A 21,273-nucleotide genomic window follows, 5' to 3' on the forward strand; every position below is an offset into this window, starting at 1 on the left:
ATTTTGGGGGGACAGTAAATAGCGTTGGCGGTGGTCCTGGCCGATGTCAACGAGGCTCTAGCTTTAGGCAAGTTACTCAGGGCATGATAGGTTTTACTTTCCAACAACAAAACTTCAACGAGCAAATTTTTGTCATCTAACTTCTTTAATTCCCTGAGCAGAGCGGTGGCCAGGTCCAACGCTTCTGTGTACATACCTGTGTCGTAGTATAACGCGACGAGCCGGGCTTCCAGAGATTGCCTCAGGAACGTTCTGCGCTCTTCTTTTGCCCATTCTATACATTCTTTGCACAGCTGCACTTCAATACCGATGCCCGCTTCCAAGTCCAAAAAGAAGTCTACCAGTGAGCGTACCAATTTTGCCGCTTTAGCCTTACTTATAAGGCTAAGGAATGGTCGTGTAGCTTTTATTAATTCTGCGAGTTCCTTTGCTTTGCCTTCCTTCTTATATTTCTCCCCGAGATTCAAGATGCCTTGTTCTTTTGCACGTATGTTTTCTTCGTCATCTTCGGGGACCTCGCCAGTGCTGACCATTTTGTCTGTCATGCGTACGTCTTCCTCTCTGTTTGCTGAGGAGACGCGCGACCTCTCGAATAACATTGCACCGGCCATGATGTATATATTTATAACTAAAATATCTGTTATAAAAGGACACTATAATTGCTATACTTTTTCTTTGTAATTTTGTATAATCGCAAAGTCATCGACGACCTTTTCAGAAACAAATCGTAGACGCGTACAAAGTTGCCATGTCAAAACAATAAAACCACAGACAAGACAAGTCCATGTTATAAGAAATAATGATATTTTTCCTGCGCTTGCAAGCGCCTAGTGGCGCCATTTCACATTTTGTGTCAATTCAATATAAACATCCAAGTTTTAAGGCTCTATAACTAGCAAAAGCCTAAAAAGACATACCTAAGGAGAGATCGCTTCGATCGATTTTAAAATGTAATTGAATAGTTTACATCATTTGTATGGGATATTTATTATTCATATCTTATTAGGTTTACTATTTTCTACAGAACAGATGACGTTGAATGCTCAAAAAAATCACGATCAAATATAATCTTAAACTTGTTTAAAGTATAAAATAATTTTGCGATTGAAAACCCATCTAGAAACAAATAAAAATTACTGTTCCCGAGTCCAAAAAGAGTAACAGTTTCGGAGTTAAGTGGACTATAAAACAATTATTTTAACAAGCCACTTTTTTGTGGCAGATTGTAAACTTTGTTGCATAGTAGAGTGCCCTCTTCTGATTATAATTACATTAGAGTTTTGGAGTTTACTATAGGTTGAGCTCTCAGTGTTTTCATAACGGAACAATTTTGGTATTGTAATATAAACTCTTTGCTGTCTAATTATAATACTGTCAAGCTTTAACATAACTTACGTTTAAAAAATCCAAGATTTGTCTTAGGAATCAAATGGACGATGAGAAAGTGGAATACATTGTAAACTCGAAGATTGTGAAAAAGACGAATTGGAAGTAAAATGGCTACGAAACCAGTTTTAAGTCCAGAGGAAAGTGTACAATTTTTATTTGAGATATCCAAGGTTGTAAAATTATTTTATGAAACTCCAGTAATATTTTTTACCAACAAAGATTACTCGGAGTATGTTTTTAATACAATTTGTGAGTTACGGTTATGTTTACAAACCGATAACAAAAGTAATTTAATGGATATCATACTCGACTTTCACTTACAATGGCTGCACGCTGTAAATGATGTGGAAAATTTTATGAAACTTATAAAAGATCTGACTAAAGATGAAATCTCTCAGGCAATTAGTTTCACTATTGATGCCATAGCTTTACGTTTGAAATATTATGAACAATATATGAATGTACAGCGACAATCCCTAAAAAGTGAAATTCAAGCAAACATTATGTCAGACATCGAAATTGTAGAGGAAATGCACGAACATGTCATACATATTATTTTGGAAAAATTAAAATGTTTTCGTAACTTTGACATGCAATATGAATTTAATTTAAAATTAAATCATTCAATAGAAGAGTTTCTGTATTGGTTAGATAAGATATATGACAGCCTTGCTATGTTATTGTGCAACTATATCAACGTTAATGTACCTCACCTTTCTGGGGATTTAAATAAAACTTTACAACAGATTGTTGGAGATATGAAAAATTCAAAATCCTTGAGTGCCCAAAAACTACTCGAACAAATCGAAAAACAAGATAAGGAGTTGAGCTCCATGATACGTTCGACAACGTGCCATAGTCTTGAGATTCGAAAAGTTCTTGACAAATTGAACGTTATAGAAGACAGAATAGCTAGATTGGAAAACGAACCACTTTCAGCAGCAGTGATGGCATTAAAACATAAGAAAGACTATTTGGAAAAAAGACTGAACTCTCTTGAAAATATGAAAATAACTTTAAAAGATATCGAAGAAGCCACAGAGGATCATTTGAAATCTAAGTTGAGCGATGATAAACTGTGTATATGCGAGGATTTTTATCAATTACGAATTTTTAATCATCAGCTACCGACCGAAGAACGTGAACGCTTAGTAACCGAATTATGTTATTTATGGGATTTGGCGGTTTTTGGAGACCGAAGTCATAAATCGATAATTTCAATTCTTAGCGTCGCTGATATGAAAGAAGAGTTTACCGACGAACTTGGAACTTTTATTATTGATGAACACAGCAGAAAAATTTATAAATTGCCTAATGATGAAACGAAATATCAACCAAATGAAAACAACGAATTAGTGCCCCTTACTGATGATGAGCATGTATACTACTATGACGAATGTGGTCGGTATTTCATAGATGCAAATACTAGACAACGGGTATATAAAGCATTGGACACTTCCAGCGAATACATGATGAGCAGCGCTGGTGTACTATTAAAAACAAAAGAGGTGCGCGAAGGTGTTACCTATTATTACGACAATTATGGACGCTACTTCATTAACCAAGAAGGTAAAAATATATACAAAGATGTTGATGCACAAAGTGAGTATGAAAATGATGGATTTGGAAATCTAGTTCGTATTCGCAGCCAAACATGCATATACAATGTTTGCCCCGATGATGAGAATGTAACTGAAGATTTTATGTATCTTAAACAAAACGTTGGAAAGGCGTTAAGACAGTGTATTGCACAAGTTATATTACAACAACCTGCAGATCCTGTAAAATTTTTATCAGAAAGATTAATAAAATACCGAGAAAACATTGAATTAAGAGATAAAAGAGCCAGAGACAAGGAAGAGATTGCAATAGAAAAAGAAATCATAATGATTGAAGAAAGAGCTAAACAAGAAGCAGCAGCCAGAGCAGCTGCTCAGTTTGCTACTGGTGGTAGTGAAGCCAGCTACGATTCTAATTTGCAAAATTATACCCCTTTACAACCAGAAGATTTGGTTTCGACGGATTCAACTACTAAGTAGAATGGTTTAAATTTTATGATTGTTTTTAGTTTGTTTAATTCAGATGTTTGATTATCCTGGAGCTTAATTTATTCATAATTTGTATTTTTTAGCCAAAATATTTCATGTTTAAAATATTTAATTGTTATAATATGTTAAATAAAAAAAAAAATGAAAATAATACCTTTTAATTATGTAGTTGCTCTCAATTAATTCTATTTCTGTTACTTTAGTTTGAATAGTTAGGATCATCATCTCTGGCACTAAGCGTCACCTGCGAAAAAATGGTGAAAACCAAAAAGGCACAAAATATCACGGCTTGTAGCCGGTTCTTGGAAAGAGTTTATTTATCTATGAAAATATTATCAGAAGTAGAAAAAACTTTTTTCGTCTGGTCACATTGACATTGACAGCTGCTGGCAGCCATGTTGCAAAATGTGAATTTGACCAATTTCATTCATTTGTGTCGCTTAAGATAAGCCTGGGCTTGTAGACGGCTCCAAATCATTTGATTTTTTATTTCTTACAGTACAAAACGGTACATTTACAGAAGTAGTTACATTTATAGGGATAATTATGAGGTGACCCATGTTAAAAACAATTTTTAGTGCCTACGTACTTATACCATGATTAATCTTTTAGGGCAAGGCTCTTGTGTGTTTATGTAAATTAGCATGGATAAGTGTAAAGTGACGTATCGACCATCTATTGACTACAACGTGCGGCGCTCGAGACGTGCAGACGGTCACTAGCGGCTCGAGGGAACAGTGTTGAACCGCTCTCGTTATCGGCTGATGGAATATTGTTAAAAAAGTTTATGAACATGGCTCCTAAGCCTCCTCCTCTGGGACCTCCGCCGCCGCCTGGGCCGCCACCTCCTCCTATGTTCGGAGGTCCCGCGAAAGGCGGAGCCCCGGATAACAGGGGTGCTTTACTCAGTTCAATAAGACAAGGGACAAAACTAAAGAAAACCGTTACTGTGGATAAAAGTGGACCCTACATACAGGGTAAAACACAAGGTTCACCTAGCTCATCAGTCAATAATGAAGTGAAAAGTGGTCCACCAGTGCCTAATGGTGGAGGAACAATTGGGCCAGGTCTTGGTGGTCTTTTCGCCGGGGGAATGCCAAAGCTGAGACCCACAGGAAAGTTGGCAGGTAAATATCTTTTAATATCGTTCCTCATAATTATTTCGTGAACATTATAGTTTCTGAATTCAAATTGGTAAAAACATAATAAATTGTTATCTGTTTATTATTAAGTATTTATTTTTGTAAGGTATAGTATAAATTTTTAGTGATGTCTTATAAAAAATTACATTTAACTATTAGATACAAATTTAAAAAAAATTATGCATTTATTCGAAAACTTCCACTTTACAAGATTTATACATGTAACATTACAAATAAGCTATGTATGAGTCAGGTACCATTACTCAATGTAATTAATTTGCATCATTATTGGATAAAACTTTTAATAATTGTATGATCTCATTCCCATACAGCATACATACCTTTTGAAGGATTTATTTCATAGCAGTTTCTCTCCAACCTTGAGTTTCTATAGCTAGTACAGTCAACTCAATGTATGTGTTTACAATACTTGTATACACCTTTTGGATTAAAAAATATATATATTTAATCTGATTGTACAAATATATTAAACATCTAGTCTCATTCTCATTAGTAAAAATTAAATAACAATTTTTATAAGGGTATTTTAGTCATGGAAGTACTTAGTCAGTTATATCCCAGTCATTATAAGATTGTCTGAAGTGAAGTAATTTTGTTACAAAATTGAAATTATTACTTTTTATTGTGTTAGTTTAAAAGATGTAAACAATTGGTAATTCTTTATTGATTCACTTGAAAAGTTCAAATGTATTCCAAATATAACAATGCTGTTCCAAGCTATTGTTTAACAACATTGCTTTATATTTATTGTTATTAGTTGACAGTTACTATACAAATTTAATAGACCAATATCTCACCCAAAACATAGATATGTAACTATGCCATAGGAATTTTCTGTCAGCATGAACACTTGTCAAAATGCAGTATGACTTCTACTTGAACTTGTCTTCTGTATTGTCTATTGCCTCAAAATGGTCCATTTGTACAGCTGTTAATACTCTTATACTCTATCACTATAAGAATTCTTTTTAATATGATATTTTATTGTTATGTCCTTAACAGGTACAACCCTCAATGGGCAAGTCAGGTCAGAAGCACCTCGATCACCATTACAAATACCACAAAAGCAACATTCACAAGGCTCATCACCGGAGAAGACTAGACCTGGCCATTCTCCCCTGCCTGGTAACAAGCTGAGTGCTATCTCAGCAGCTTTGAATGAGGTGATGGCTGCACTCGAATCGCAGGAGTCTCCAAGAGATAGGGACTCCCCTAGGGAGTATACAAGAGACAATACTCGCGTTAGACGGCAGCCAAGCGAGGTGAAGACAAGGGGACCTCCGCCGCAGCCCCCAGTACAGAAGCCACTTATGCCACTGGTGAGTGCTATACTCATCTATATTAGAGAATGTCATCTATACTTCTATACTAATATTATAAAGTGGAAAGATTTGTATATTAATATGTGTTGAAAAAAAATCAAAAATTACTGGGCCAATTTCAATAATTCCTACACCATTAAAAAGCTATATCAACAGTGAGTCACATAGCAACAGCTAGTAATTCTTAAAATGTTAATTTATGTTCGAATACAACTTACGTATTTCGTGTAAAGCATTAATTAATTTATGATCAGAAATATACAATACAAATTTTTTTATTCCATATATTTATGATTTTGTTTCACTTTTTGAAGTTTTTTAACCCGGCATTTTAATATCGTCGTAGATTTATGTCTTCAGAAGACTAAACAGTATAACTAAAAGTCATATGAGAGGTTATTATTTACTCTGGAATATACTGTTTATAGTACGTATGTACGTAAGTTCCATCGACCGATTGTTTGGGCAATTAGCTAATCGGATCTGTCGGCTCACATCAAACGCGCACACAAACAGGTGGGCCGGAGGTATTGTGATTAATTTTAACACGGTCACACTAAATACAAGCTACTGTATAATAAACAAAAAATAAAATCAATTTATTTACTTTAATCTCTACTATGTTTGTGATAGCTCAAAAAAATATATCTATTCTATTATAATAAAGCTTAAACACACACTTCTTTGTTTTTTAAGATGTTAGCAATTACAACATATTTTTGAATAATTATTATTTTAATAAAAAGCCCTACACTTGCGTCACGCTTTCGGCTATATATTTTAACGCTATTAACTTAGGGGATAAATATTTTGGATAAAAACCCTAATGTGGGAAAGAGACCATAAGTTGCTGCCAACATCAAGAAAGCAAGGTTGACATGGTTTGTCAGCATCATGTCATTTTGACATTTGCAATTGATAATTTGATACATGTAAACAAAAAAATAAAATTTTCATAATTTCTTGCGGTTGAAGTCGCACGGGAACAGCTAGTGTAGGATAAAGTTTTAACTGTGCCCACATAATATAATATAACATGGATTAATTAATCTAGTATCTCTGAATATAACCATATTCATCATATTCATATATTTGTGATATTACGTAATACATTAACAAAAAGAAAGTAAGTACTTGTGAAGAGAAAGAGGGACAGATACGCTGTGTAAAGAAAAAGTAGTTACCGCCGTATATAAAGTGAAGCGAGCCTCTCAGCTGAAGATGTGACCATACTTGTGCCCGCGTTCTTATTGTGCAGAGGTTTTTATTTGTGGACCGTGTAGGTCATGTTTAGCTGGTCTATAAACTGCGGATGGATTTAAAAATTTTGAGCTTGATAAAGGATTTTAAACTTGACACCTAGCTTACTATGTTCAGACACAATAAATGATTTCAATTATTCTATTATCCATATGTTACCAGTACGAGTAAAGACGCGGTAAAAAGTTAGTATGTTTATAAACGATTCGAACGACCCACGCATTGCCTTACGTGGGATATTTAAAGTATTTTAATATGACTCGGGCGGGAGGTACGATATTTAATTTAGGTGCTAACCACCTATGCGGCAGTTTTATTTTCGTAACACCAAATTCCTTCACGTATCGACGTACCGAAAACAAACAGTCGATTATGTGACTCGTATTTAGGTTAAGACTAACCACCAATATTGATAACTATTTAAGGTGAAGTTGCAAGGATTGTTACCGACTGTGTAACTCTGTGGCTTGTTGCTCGTTAGTTCTGACAGTAACAGTACATACTGACTTTAAGAAAGCTTGTATTGTCTTGTACACCATGTAACACCGGTCAGTACGCACCTTTAGAAAAAAACTATCGAACAACTGTTTAGGTGTCACACTACCCGATTTTTTGTTATGCAACTAAACAGTTGAATTGGCTGAGAAACAATCGACAATCGGACAGCAGTTCTACAAAAATATAGTGAAAGTGCACCCACTCATTCTGATACTACCCCGGACCATAGACTTCTTGATAAGTAGACATGTTACTACCCTTAATTCTGTATCATGAAATGTCTATTATCAATAACTTCTTCGTAACTTGTAGTGTTACACTACAAGTTACGATATTATACTTATCTATATTATCGTTTGATTAAATTATCTCTTTACACTATGACGTGTTCATTTAATTATGTGAACAGGAAATACTGTCTATTGTAAGTATAAGTTCCCACTGGCCAGACATCGGTATAAAAATATTTTATCATCCCGTTCTTTCCCATTCTAATAATAGAGACAAAAATATCTTTCGAGTCTGCAAACTCTTTGTAAAGAATCCAACATTAATAGATCCTTCAGCTATATTTTAAAAACAAACTGCCGTCTGTAAACTTCGTTAGTGTGGAATAAAATAAGTGGTCGTCTGTAACATTCTCACGTGAATCAGCTACTTCCAAAGTCCCGTCAAAATCGGCCCAGTTGTTTCGGCGATTACTCGGAAAAACAATAAAAATTGTGATTTTCGTTATCAACGCAAATACATCATATTCGCTAATTTTTTTCAATATTACATACGCTCCAATTTTATTAATTGTATAGATAAGAGTAGATGTTATTGTTAATAATGAAAATTGTAATTTAGAAATAGTGCATAAAATTCTCTCGTCTCAGTTTCATGACCTATTTCTAGTGAGCTAAATTTGTAACAAGTAGGTATTCTAGGCTCTGCAACACTTGACTGAACTATTTTGTTCAGCAGTAGAACAATGTATAAATATTAATTTTATACTTCATGGTAATATTTTACAATGCTTATATTAAATGAAACAGACTAATTAATTAAAAATAAATACTTAGTAAGTAGCCTGTGTTCTACATCTGTTCCGTTTAGCTAATTTGGAAATACGTGGTAACATTTATCCATCCATCCAAACTTACGCATTTTTAATACTATAGATTCATTATTTTATTCAAGTAACCAAGTAACAAAAACTTTAAAATATCCTCCGTGTAAAATATTCAAATAAAGCTTGGAATCACGCAGTATGTATGCTCTTGAGGCGACAACCAAGCTCGAGGACACTTGGTTTGTAAACACGTGTGTAAGCCTATCTTAACCCACACTATCACACTATCTACACCTCAAGAACAACACGTACAGGAAAATTACTCACTTGAATTTTAATTACGGACTATATTGGTTTTTAAGAGACGCTGATTTCAGCGTTTTTGATAACATACTAAAGTATACTTGGTTATTACCTCATTAAGCCTCCTCTCTCTTTCTCTCTCTCCGGATCGTTTCCACATTCTTGAGGGTCGCGACCACTCTCCTTGACAATCTCTCGAAGGGTGTTTCTCCACTCTGTGCGATTCTCTGCCTTATTCCTCCATACGGTCAATTCTTACACTGAACTGAAAAATTTGACTGTTCAGTTAACGGTCAATTAGAATTAAACGTATGTCGCCGGCTTTATGTATCCAGATAGATTCAGTTGGAAGATGCAAAAGAGGTTCTAGTCCTTTAAATACTGCAAGTCCTCTCTTTCCTTTAAAACAAAGTTATTTATTCCTAGTCCGATTCTATCGCGTTGGAGCAAAACTCATCTTACTTCGTATTATCAATATTATAAATGCGAAAGTTTAGATGGATGGATGTTTCCTAGAGTTAGTCGTCTACATGGCTGATTTATGATAATTCTCTTTTACCATAATTTGTTAAGATTGAAGGCCGCGATAGCTAATTACAAGATTCCCTGAAAATTAAAGTTTTCAGAGTAACTGTTATTTTTTAGTCAATATAAGAGTGTCTTAAAGTTGGGTCGTGAAGCATTTGGCAAGAGTTTCATATAATTTAGCGTATGAATGATACGTGAAGGTAATTCGCGATGTAATCTTGTTCAATATCTCGATAGAGATTGATAAGGCGTATGAAGAAACATTCTTCAGAATAAACTATGTTTATCTCCGAATTTCTAAGTAACCTTGTGAATGTTAACTCTTCAAGTATTTGTTTTTATTTTATATTTAGTTGTGTATTGTATATTGGCCGTTATGAGACATGTAAGTAGTTTTCATTTATATTTAATGACGTACTCAGAGACGTTTAGTGGTATTAAAAAGAGCAGATTTCGTAGATGAAATTTATGCTGAAAGAATCTTATCTCGTTAACTATATCTAGATTCCAATTATTCAAAACTCAAGAGAAACTGCCATTAATAAACTATCAGAGATTAATTCCGACCTTCCCTTTGTAAGGTTTCGATTTCTTAAACGATTATAATGCCATTTACTTCAAGCCATTTGTTATCAGTTCAGGTAAATGACGAGAAACAAGTTTAAGTGATCTTTAATCAAATAAGAACAAAACATCAACATGTAAATTACTACATAGTAATATTATAAATGCAAAAGTTTAGATGGATGAATGTTTGTTAGAGTTTGTAGCCTAAACGGCTGTACGGATCTCGATTAAATTTGGCTTAGACGTAGAGAATAGTCTGGAAGAACACATATGCTACTAACTCTTGTTTTTTTTAACACCGCGCGGACGGTGTCGCGTGCGAAAACTATTCGGGGATCATGTGACCATTTGATATGTATATGCCTGGTGGAGTCAAATTAGTACCAAGGAGTCCCAAGGAGTACGAATTCACAGTAGTACTAATTCTGTTAATTAGATTTTACATAAATATTTTTGTTGTCTAGACTAGACAGATAATGCTACTTAACTTTCAATAGCCTTATGTTAGCGTTGCCAGATTCGATGACAGTTTGCCATTTGTAAGGGTTCCTGTACACCTGTTGGGTTTATATATTGTCATAAAAGTGACGTTTATTACATGTTTAAACTATCGGTTTTCACATGTTTACCGAATTTTATCCTTTTTGTGTGGTTGATTGGACTCATTGTTGAAATTATATGCTTTAAACTTAATCAAACGAATCTATATATATATACTTGTGTACTAATATTGTAAAAAGAGGAAAGATTTGAATTTTTGTGTGTATCGAAATAACTAAAAACTACTGGGCCGATTTCAAAAATTCTTACACCATTAGAAGGCTACGTTATCTGTAAGTAAAATAGTCATAGGAAGGGGAAATGTCCTCTTTATGTGCGTCTCCTCAGTCAATTAAGGGTAGGCAACGCATCTGCAATTGCGGATGTTTATGAGTAGCGGTTGCTTTCCATTTCGGTGGATTTAGGTAGCCGTTTGCTAGTTTACCACCTTATATTATAAAAAAAAAATATTTGAATACTGATAAACTATGATAAAGGTGTTTATATAATGAAATTGAAATGTTGTTTAATTTTTTAGATTAAAGATATGTGTTTTTACTTTGTTATGAACTGAGTCATGTTATAGTGAAGTTAGTCATCAGTGTGTATAAACAATCAGTTTATTTGCGGTTTGTTACTACGATGTATTACTCAGTCCGCGAATGTCAGGAATCCTAATTAACGGAATTGAATAGGTCTCGTCTCTGTAGACGTGAATACAAGAAACACTGTTTATGTCATCAACAAGCGTAAGCAAAACCTTGAACTTGGTCTGGAAATTATACTAAATATGTCTTCTATACTAATATAAAGAGGAAAGATATTTGTATGGTTTAAAATAAATCGAAAAATACTTGTCCGATTTCGAAAATTCTTTCGTCGTTACAAAGCTACGTCACTAAGTATCATATATTTTTATTTGCACGCGGATGAAGTCGGGAGCAACAGCTAGTTAACTATAAAGACAAAGTTCTGTTGATTAAGTCAAGTAATGTCTTTTTAATTTTATATACATGTTTCAGACAAAACTGTCGCTTTTAAAATAATTTCCTTGTATATATACGCTTCAATTCAATAAAGCAATAACCATTAGAGTTAACCGTAAAAATTTCATTGGCACATACAATGTATCCCTTTTATAAAACATCGATAGACAAGCTCTTTAAAAGCTGTGTTGTGTAGAGCATTGTACGGCTTCCGCTGGCCCATTGTGAGCTTTCTGCCACTGGAATTGTCGAGCATACTATGGTCGCAGTATTGTACATTTCCTATTGTTCTGTTTCTATTCATTTTGGAGCTTAAAGGACGGTAAGATGCTAGTCGATATCAGCATGTAATAGCAATCTATGCATCGATGTCATCAAAACAAAAGAAAATATTTGAGAGGTCATCTCTGATTGGTTTAGATTTTAGACTGATATTTGAACGAGAATGTACTTTAAAGGGTTGCAAAGTATCAATTATTTGAACATTTGTTATTAGCTATAATATATAGAGGATTTCTATTTTGATACAATACTAGATTTCGCCCGTGACACCGTTGGCGTGGAATTAAAAATAACAAAATTGATTAGCCTATGTGTTCTTCCAGACTATGCTTTACATTTATGCCAAATTTCTTCGAAATGCCTTCAGTTAATGAGGCTATAAACTCTAACAAACATCCATATATCTAAATTTTCGCATTTATAATATTAGTAAGATAATACATACAATTCATTAATTTGGAAAACAATATTAGATAAGGCTATAAAAGGCAAAACAAACGGTTTATCAGATAAATACCGATATGAAAGTCTATCTTGCACTACTTATTAAAATTTACAGTTGTTTAGTAACCTCAGGCGTATTTAATCTATTTAATTATACGCCGTTTTAAAACACGATTTATTATATTACAAATTATGCATTACTTGACACTGTTAAGTTTTAATTGAATTTATATTTTGCCAATACAAGTACAGTAGAACTTCGATAACTCAAACCTCGGTAACTTAAAAACCTCTATAACTCCAAAAAATAATATGTTACCTTCCTATCAGAGCCCAAAACCTCTATAACATAGACCATTGATAACATAAAATATTTTGTGTTTCCCGTGGACTTATCGAGGTTCTACTGTAGTAACATTCTAAATGATGTAACAAAAATCTTCAACTTTGGTTGTTTCATTAAAAGTGATTGTTTATGGCTTCTTCTAACTTACAATAAGTACGGATTTATCTCTAAAATAAGCAAAACTTACTTCTTACTAATATAAATGCGAAAGTTTAGATGAATGATTGTTAGAGTTTATAGCCTAAACTGCTGAACGAATCTCGATGTAATTTGACATAGATGTAGAGGATAGTCTAAAAGAACACATAGGCTATTTTTGTTTTTTTTTTCACTCCCCTTAGATAAAACTGCGGGTGAAAGCTAGTATGTTATAAAGTTTGTTGATCTCAGTAAACCATTTTTACAAAACCCTTCGACTTCTAACTTGTCATAAACGAAGGAAGGATGAAATTATTAACTTTGTTTTGTGCGTCATATTAATGTGAAGTCGCGCGCCTGCGGTTGCCCTTTGAGGTTCCAATTCAGGCTTTGCCAACATTGTCATTTAGTCATCACTTTATGACTCAGATATCGTCTGAATCATCATATTACATATGTTATGATGATATCTGCGTGTGGTATCCCCAAAGAACAGTAACACGAAAAGATGTAACTTTTAATTTTTTATCTAAATTTGCTGTTTTATTGTGATACAACAAAAAGAGGATGGCTGTTATTCTTGGAATCAACTAACCCAAGTAAATACGCAAATTAGAGGGGTATTTTCAAAAATATTAAGTCGATTTAAAGAATGAAATATCTACAAAGGCAGAGGAAGACCGAAAAACGTATGGATGGATTGTGTGAAAGAGGATATGCTTAAGAGAGTGAACTCAGATATGACGGCTGATAAGTATGGAAGAACAGCACATACCGACCCTCAGTAGAGACAAGGTTAGGTTGATCATGTTGATTGCAAAGTCGATTAAAACCGCTTCTCTCAAATCGCGATCAAATGCAAGGAAGCCCGAAAACTTTTAAGTCTTATTTTAGTCCCTTTTCCTTTCCACCCTTATAGAGGAGGATAAAAGAGAAGTTAGAAGAAAAAATGGACTTGATGGAGGAGACACAAAAGAAGGGGAAATATACTATTTATGCGTGTCTCTTCTTCGGTCAATTGCGGATGTCTACGGTAAGCGGTCGCTTCGCCATTTCGATGGATTCAGATCGCCGCTTGCTCGTTTGTCAGCTTATGATATAAAAGAAAAAGAACTAAGTAGGAAAAATGCTATAATGTCGAAGTATTCATGTTGAATTACCAGAGCTTATTTTTATTAAAATCCTAAGTTTGTCGGTGAGAGGTCTGTATAGATTATTAAACTATTCCAACATCACAGTTAAGTATTTTAATAATATAGAAAAGTGTTATGATACATAGTAACGGTTACTGTATAATGAGATTCAAGGCACAAGAAATGCTTGTTTTTCTTTGAGATTCCAAGAGGAAATTCTCCTATACACTATCTCGTTTGAACTTGCATTCTCCGTTAGCGCCTGATTTATTCTTAATAGCATTCTGCATTATGTAGTTTGTTCTTTGCCCGTGATCTAACGACCACCCGGTTACTGTCAAGTTTACTGTTATAAAGTAATCAACTATACTTACAAAGATGCGCTTTAAGCGCCAATAGCCTAATGGTTTGGGGTACGGACTACCGATCTTGCGGTCGACGGTTCGAATCCCGACATTCGACTATTGTCGTGAACCATATCCTAACACAAGCCTAGAGCTTATTTGGAGTGGTTAAAGGAAATATTAGTATATTAACAAAAAAGTATTGATATTAAAAAAAAAAAGATGCCTGTCGCCTATACGTTCCAAAATTACTGGACAGATTTAGATCGGACATTTATGTTTTGAGGATGACAGAGGTTCATGTCCTAAAAGTAAATGGCCCTAGGGTTCGCTTTGTTTGGGGAACTCTTGATATGTTATATTAGGCTTTTATTTTTATGCCTTCTGATACTGGATGCATTTGTGATGATTGCTAGATTGGATTATCGGCTTAGGGTTGTGATTAAATTAATGGATATAGAGTGCAGTTGAATAGAACGCACTAAGCTGTATTAAATGAAAGTCAATGCTATTGATTACAATGTAACAACTATTGAGTAATTGCTTGTAACAGATTATCTCATTATGTTGTAAGGATCGTAATAATGTAGGGTTAGATAGAGTTGAGATCAATGTAAAGATATAGGAACTAGATACTCCCAATTATGTTTGTTTTGAATATATCGCAATAAAATGTTTTGTTAATTTATGGCCATGTTAATATGACATACGTACCGGAGCCCGCGATGACTCGTAACCGAGTAGGTCAATATTTTGAGCGGAAGAGGGGCCGCCGGTAGTAAGTACTTAATGTACAACAGATGCGTCATCAACGATCCGTCATATTTAGGTCACTACCCCCTTTGTTCTTGACCTTTTTTAATGTTTAAACACAATTTTATTTTAAACTTGTAAAGTTTTACATAGATGTCACTAGATTATAATTTTAATTAATTCTGAATTACTTGTGTTAATTTAGTTTGTGTTTGTTACAGAGCTCGTCAGATTCGGTGTTGACGACGGGGGCGGAGGGCGAGGGCGGGGCGCCGCCCCCTCACGTCTCCACACTGCACCGGAACAAGAGCTCGTTGCACTCTACGTCACAAGCATCGCTAGGTGAGTACAAATGGACAAAAGAACATGCTAAAAACACCGTCGACAGAAAGAATGAGAAGGAAGGTACTAAGGTTTTAAGGAAATTAGCTACTATTAATATGGTCTTATTGAAAGGAGTTACATCTATGTTTTCCTCTTGAAGTCGGCCATGGTAAGAGAGAATATAGGTCAGTATGATGTATTTAGTTAATGTGTCCAGGGGGTAGCATGACGTCGCTGACGTCATCCCCAGCCCCAGGCCCGCCCGCCGCCTCCCTGTCCACTTCGGACCTGTCTGAGCGCGCGCGGCCCAGCCACGGCAAGCCTCACGTAGCGCCGAAGCCGCCCGCGCCCTCGCCACCCCCAAAGAAACTGGTCACCAATGGTAAACTGGCGGCGCGCGCGCAGAGCATGCGGGTACCAAGGTACGTGGAGCCAGACAGAAATGCTTGATAAATACAACTATACAAAAAAAAAATAGAAAAAGTACAGAAAAAAAACATTGACATTCTAAGTTTTGCAATGCGGATTTAAAAAGCCTCTGCTTAGCTATATGTTTAGTACCCCGACTACACGTTACGTCATTTTTTATTACTTCTTTAAAATCAATGTATTTAATATAGACAAATAATAATAGTGTGAGTTATAAATGCTCTTTATCGGGTTGTAGGACCTCGCGAAGTTTTCAGCGTGGGATATATTTAAAATAGTCTCTGAGCACGCGGTGATCGTAATTAACTCATGTAAACAATTGCACTTTGTTTATTTCAGTCCTGTGGGAGATAAGTTAATATTTTAGTCGTGACTTGGGAGAGGCCACATTACTATTTTCGTATTAAATATAGGACTTTTCTTTATATTTGAACATTGTGAACAATCTTGTTTAGTGCAGGCGTACAATTTCGACAAAACTATCGTAAACTGTTGTGTGATTGTCGATTGTTTCGCAGCCAACTGTTTAGTTGCACAACTAAAAGTCGAGTAGTGTGCGCACCTCCATATAAGCGAGGAATAAAAGCGAGACAAAACAGTTGTACGATAGTTTCAAAATATGCACACGCACTTATACAAATTATAAGGACCAATATTCTCTATAATAAAACGTAACGGGCATTACATAGTAGATTATTGCATCCATATTCGTCGACCTCCCACTTTGTAACATCCGCTATTGAAACACAAATGTTCGGCTGTTTATTGATTTATATTGATTAAATATTCATATACCTTCCTTGTTGAGGAAGTTTATGCAAATTATATCTTATATGGGCATAAGGTCGCACACGTGATCATAATTCTATAGCATAGATTGTCTTGAATTTGGGTTATCTTGTGTTTATATTATTAATTTTATGTGTATTTCAATAGAGTTGTGTATGATGAGGATTTTTTTGCGTCAGGTCTCCGCCGGTGTCGCCACCGTCGCCCCCCGGGCTGACGCGCCCCCCGCAGCCGCCCCCTGCGCACCCCCCGCATATCGCCACCAAGAACCCCGCCTCACATTTCGGTGAGTGTCAGCTAAAAATGTGTCATGTAAAACCCTAATCATTTCAGTTGGTGTCTATTTGTTGTCTTAGCAATAACACGGTGCCATTATTTCTAAAGTATACTACTTGCTATTATTATTTTTATTTAAACCTATTCAAAGCTTACGGAAATGACGTTTCTTAATGTGAAGTGTGAAGGCGTCGTGCACATTTGTGTAAAAAAGTGAAGAATTCAACTAGCTATAATTTGAAATTGATGTTCAAAATTCCAATCTTTTTATCTTTATCTACAACGGGCTTCGAGAAAAGAGTGCTTGTCAAAAGTGCCTCGATAGATATTGACCACTGAACAGTAGTTATTGCATTGTTTTCTTCAATAGTTGTAAAATAAATATATGTGTGGTGTAGGCACACTGCGTGCGGTGCGCGCGCTGCGGCCGCCCGGCGTGTGCCCGCCGCCGCCCCCCGCGCCGCCCCCGGCGCCGCCCGCGCCCCCCGCGCGCCACGCCTCGCTGCACGCGCCCCCGCCGCCGCCCCCGCCACACCACCCCCACCACCCCCACCACAGGCAGAACGTGAGTATGACACCACATCACACATTGACACACGAAACTTATCATGTTAGTCCCTTTTCATTTACATGTTTTTTATGGAGGGGTGGGAAGTGAAAGTGGAGGAGACAGGAAGGGAAAATATCCTCTTTCTTTTCCGTCGATGAAGTCTACGCAACGCATCAGTAATAGCGATAGTCTATGAACAGCGGCAACTTCGTCATTTTGGTGGATTCAGGTGGCCGCTTATTCATTTCCCATCTTATTTTATAAAATGACTTGCTGTTGCGACTTCGTCCACGTCAAACCTAAAAATATGTTACTCAGCGATAACTTTGCTTTTGAACTGTAAAAGAATTTTTGAAATTGGTCTAATAGTGTAGAGTTATTTCAATACATATAAAAATACAAATCTTAGAATTGTCTTTAGAATATATATTCGATTGTACCTCTTGCGGTGCACAGAGCACGTCCAGCGCGGGCAGCGCGGCGGAGGCGGGCGCTCCGCCCCCGCCGGTGCGAGGCTCCTCCATCCGCGCGGAGCTGGAGGCGCGCTACGCGGAGCTGTTCCGGCCCGCCGCCGCCTTCCCGCCGCCGCCGCCCTTCCTGCGCATCGCCAAGGACTACAGCAGCGCCGCGCTGCCGCTGCCCGGTACGTCGCACTGACACACACTGCACAGACACATTTATAATATATATAGATAAGGCATTTTTCAACGGTTCTCTGAAAGGTACAGTCAAGGAAACCCACGGTGTCATACTTTGTAAAATGTTCCTTGCATCGAGACACACTCCGCCTCACAAATAATTAGGTAGCAATGAATGCTAATAATAAAAACAAGTATAGTATTTGTTTCGACTAGTTTTAAAATGTTCAATCGTAACTTTTTAGATGGAACATCGCCAATTTCCTCGACTGTACTTAGTTGTCAAGTTTAGTATCACACATGTGTATTGACGTAAAAACATCTTTTGTTATAAAATAAACAAAACAATGTTCCGAAAATAGAAATATTTTAAGATTATTTTATGACACCTATTGACAATTAATTTTAATAAATTGTAATATTAGCGTGTTTATAAAAATGTCTAAATTGAATTGACAACTATGCCTTCTCCATATATATTTTTAAGTTACAATAAACACATCGCTAGTATACACTGTTATTGATCTTGTCGTCGTCGTTAGTTGATCTAGGGGGATACTGGGGAGGGTACTACTATTAATAATGTCCTATTTGTAGTATTTTCAGTATCTATTTTAAATTATTTATAATAAAATAAAGCCTTATTATTATTAAGCGTTTTTAAAGGAATGGGGTGAGCCCCTCTACCCCCTCGAGCTATGCCGATGTTAGTTCAGTAGCGCCATTGTCAATGTCAGAAAATCTTTTAAGGATTTCCTATACTAATGTAGGTTTTATATATGATATAACCCTGCTTTTACCGACTCAGATAAGCTTGTTGCGTTAAAAGTAGAATCTTTTTCACTAGCAAATGTAACTTTGTGCAGAACCTCAAATTTTTTCTTTTGTAACGGTTAATATCTTGGGTTTATTTACATTTTGTATATTTCGAGGACGATGTCCGACAACCGACTGTGTAGCCTTAATTTGTAAACTAAGGCATTTTGTATGGTTTTTTTGGTTTTACTTGATTATAAGTGAAACGCACAAAAACTAGTTAGTCATATGCTTAATTGTACATATAGGGAAGTAATTTTGCAATGCAATATGTACAAGTCATAATTTAGACGTAGCGTTAAGTTTATATGTTATTTTTCTTAGTATATTCAAGTATATTAAGACCAAATTTGTATTGGATTGTGATTTAGTTGGTGGATAAATGTTTGCATGCATGCATGGTTGTCGGAAACAGCCATTATTGGCTGAATGTGATGAAACTCCATCAAGGGCCTATCCCACTGGCTGATAGATAGCTTAAAAATGACATCACTGTTAGATAAGGGAACAAAATCCGATATTTTCATCACATGTTTTATTGGTATCAGACAAGTTACAATATGGTGGGACTGGTCCTAAATATTATTATAACAGATATTTTAAAGAAACTTCTATAGAATTATAGTACAGTATTTATCGAAATTAAGTACATTTGAAGCAATGACATGCGCTTACATATTGGTTGATGGCATTTACAATTGGCATTCCATTTTCATGTTCGAAAGTTCTTGTTAAAATAACTCCATTGTCATTCTAAATTCATGTAACTAACGTGAACTATTAAAAATGTTATTACATTCGTGTTAAACCACCTTTGAAACTGCCATTCAAGGTTGTTAACTAAGTGCTACCCTTAGTTAAGTATCTGAACTAAAGGATAGCATAAATAATGTGTTTCATTCTGTTTTCCAGAAATTTACTTGAATGTTTCTTTTTTGAGTCATTATATTAATAGTATATTTTATATTAGTCGTATTATGTCAATGTGTAATTTACTTATAGATACGTATCAAATTTATTTATTTAAAGCTATATTTTATTTGTAACTTCATTTTTTTTGTTTATGTAGTTTAAAGTTGACTTTTTATTTTGATGCTATTTGAGAAAATTTACCAGCTTTATAGTTTTTCCACTGTAGTTGCCTGTAGTTTTCATTGATTTTGTATTCGTTTTAAAATTTGATACGTATGCACGTTTGTATGCGATAGTTTAGTTGAGAGTTGTGATGTTTGTAGCGAGGTGCCATTACGCTGACAATTACAAATACTGCTATGCAGTTATCCGATAAAAATGATATATTCCTTAAATCTCTTGATTTATCGCCGTTTTGTATTTAAAATGGGAAGTTTTTCCAGTATTATAAAGTACTTAATTTATTTAAAAGTACATTAAACGTTTTGATATGAAATGTTTTATTTCGCGAATGTCAAGAGATTCAACGAAGGCTTTGTGCGTTGACAATTATTGTGATATAACTATGTATTATGCTTATTTTATAGTTATTTTTTAATAATAAAAGAGTAATAATTATTGAATCGTTGTCGAGTATTTCATTCAACCTAACATTAGATGTCTGATTGCTTTATGTGATAGAATGTGGGAAGAATTATTCGAGTCTTGTATGACCTTAGTGTTGCATATATCTTTAATATGTGGAAATAAAGTTCTTATTTTAATTATTTTATAGAAGAAATAGAATTTTAAAATAGATTTAATTTACATTTCTGTTGTAAGAATGTGCTATCCATTAGTAATATTTATGGCAACACAAGTCAAATTCAAAGTGGCCAATATTTGTTCTGTGATCGTGGGTAAGTGTTTTTTTTAATATTTTTAACACTTTAGCGAGTTGTTTCACAATGCATGAATTCCATTAATACAACTAACAGCATCCATAACATCCCGTTTATACTAACTTGCATGTAACTTCGCATGTCCCTACAATATAACAAAATGCAATGCTACGCATGTATGGAAGCAAGATGAGTAGAAGTATGTTATCTAATAAGTATACCATTAATATTGTATAATAGACTTATAACTATGACTTGTTTGAAATTATGAATACTGGAAAATGTAACGTCTTCATGATAGGATATTTCCAGTACACTTTAACCCACTAATGATAGTTTGCAAATTTGTTTTATGGTTTCAATTATATTACGACATCAATTCTAATATAAATGTCTGTACTGTTTATTGTACGGATTGTTCACATAACGGCTCTTAAACAGACATTTTTAAACTGAATATGGTGTGTAGTGTCGTATTATAATTGAAGCATTAGTTTTCAAGACGTAGTAAATGATATTTTGTTGCGACAGTGAACAAAGCGCAGGCGCCGCCGCCGCCG

General features: G+C 35.1%; 2 protein-coding genes across 2 annotated transcripts in view; one reads left to right on the plus strand and one right to left on the minus strand.

The window, feature by feature from the left end:
• LOC106099947 (26S proteasome non-ATPase regulatory subunit 11) overlaps window positions 1-753 on the minus strand; it is a 1,410-nt gene extending 657 nt beyond the window's left edge. Inside the window, exon 1 of the mRNA XM_013278639.1 lies at window positions 3-753. Coding sequence (XP_013134093.1) covers window positions 3-611 — 609 coding nt within the window. The 5' untranslated portion in view covers window positions 612-753. The remainder of the gene's footprint in view (window positions 1-2) is intronic.
• Window positions 754-3,808: 3,055 nt separating this feature from the next.
• LOC106099948 (formin-like protein 5) lies at window positions 3,809-20,460 on the plus strand. Its single transcript, XM_013278640.1, has 8 exons — window positions 3,809-4,564; window positions 5,603-5,919; window positions 15,320-15,440; window positions 15,640-15,844; window positions 16,820-16,926; window positions 17,315-17,373; window positions 17,416-17,481; window positions 17,923-20,460. The coding sequence occupies exons 1-8, from the start codon at window positions 4,225-4,227 to the stop codon at window positions 18,121-18,123; spliced, it is 1,416 nt and encodes a 471-aa protein (XP_013134094.1). The 5' UTR covers window positions 3,809-4,224; the 3' UTR covers window positions 18,124-20,460.
• Window positions 20,461-21,273: the final 813 nt, after the last annotated feature.

This window comes from Papilio polytes, unplaced genomic scaffold, assembly GCF_000836215.1.
Source record: "Papilio polytes unplaced genomic scaffold, Ppol_1.0 DF824091.1, whole genome shotgun sequence".
NCBI lineage: Eukaryota > Metazoa > Arthropoda > Insecta > Lepidoptera > Papilionidae > Papilio > Papilio polytes.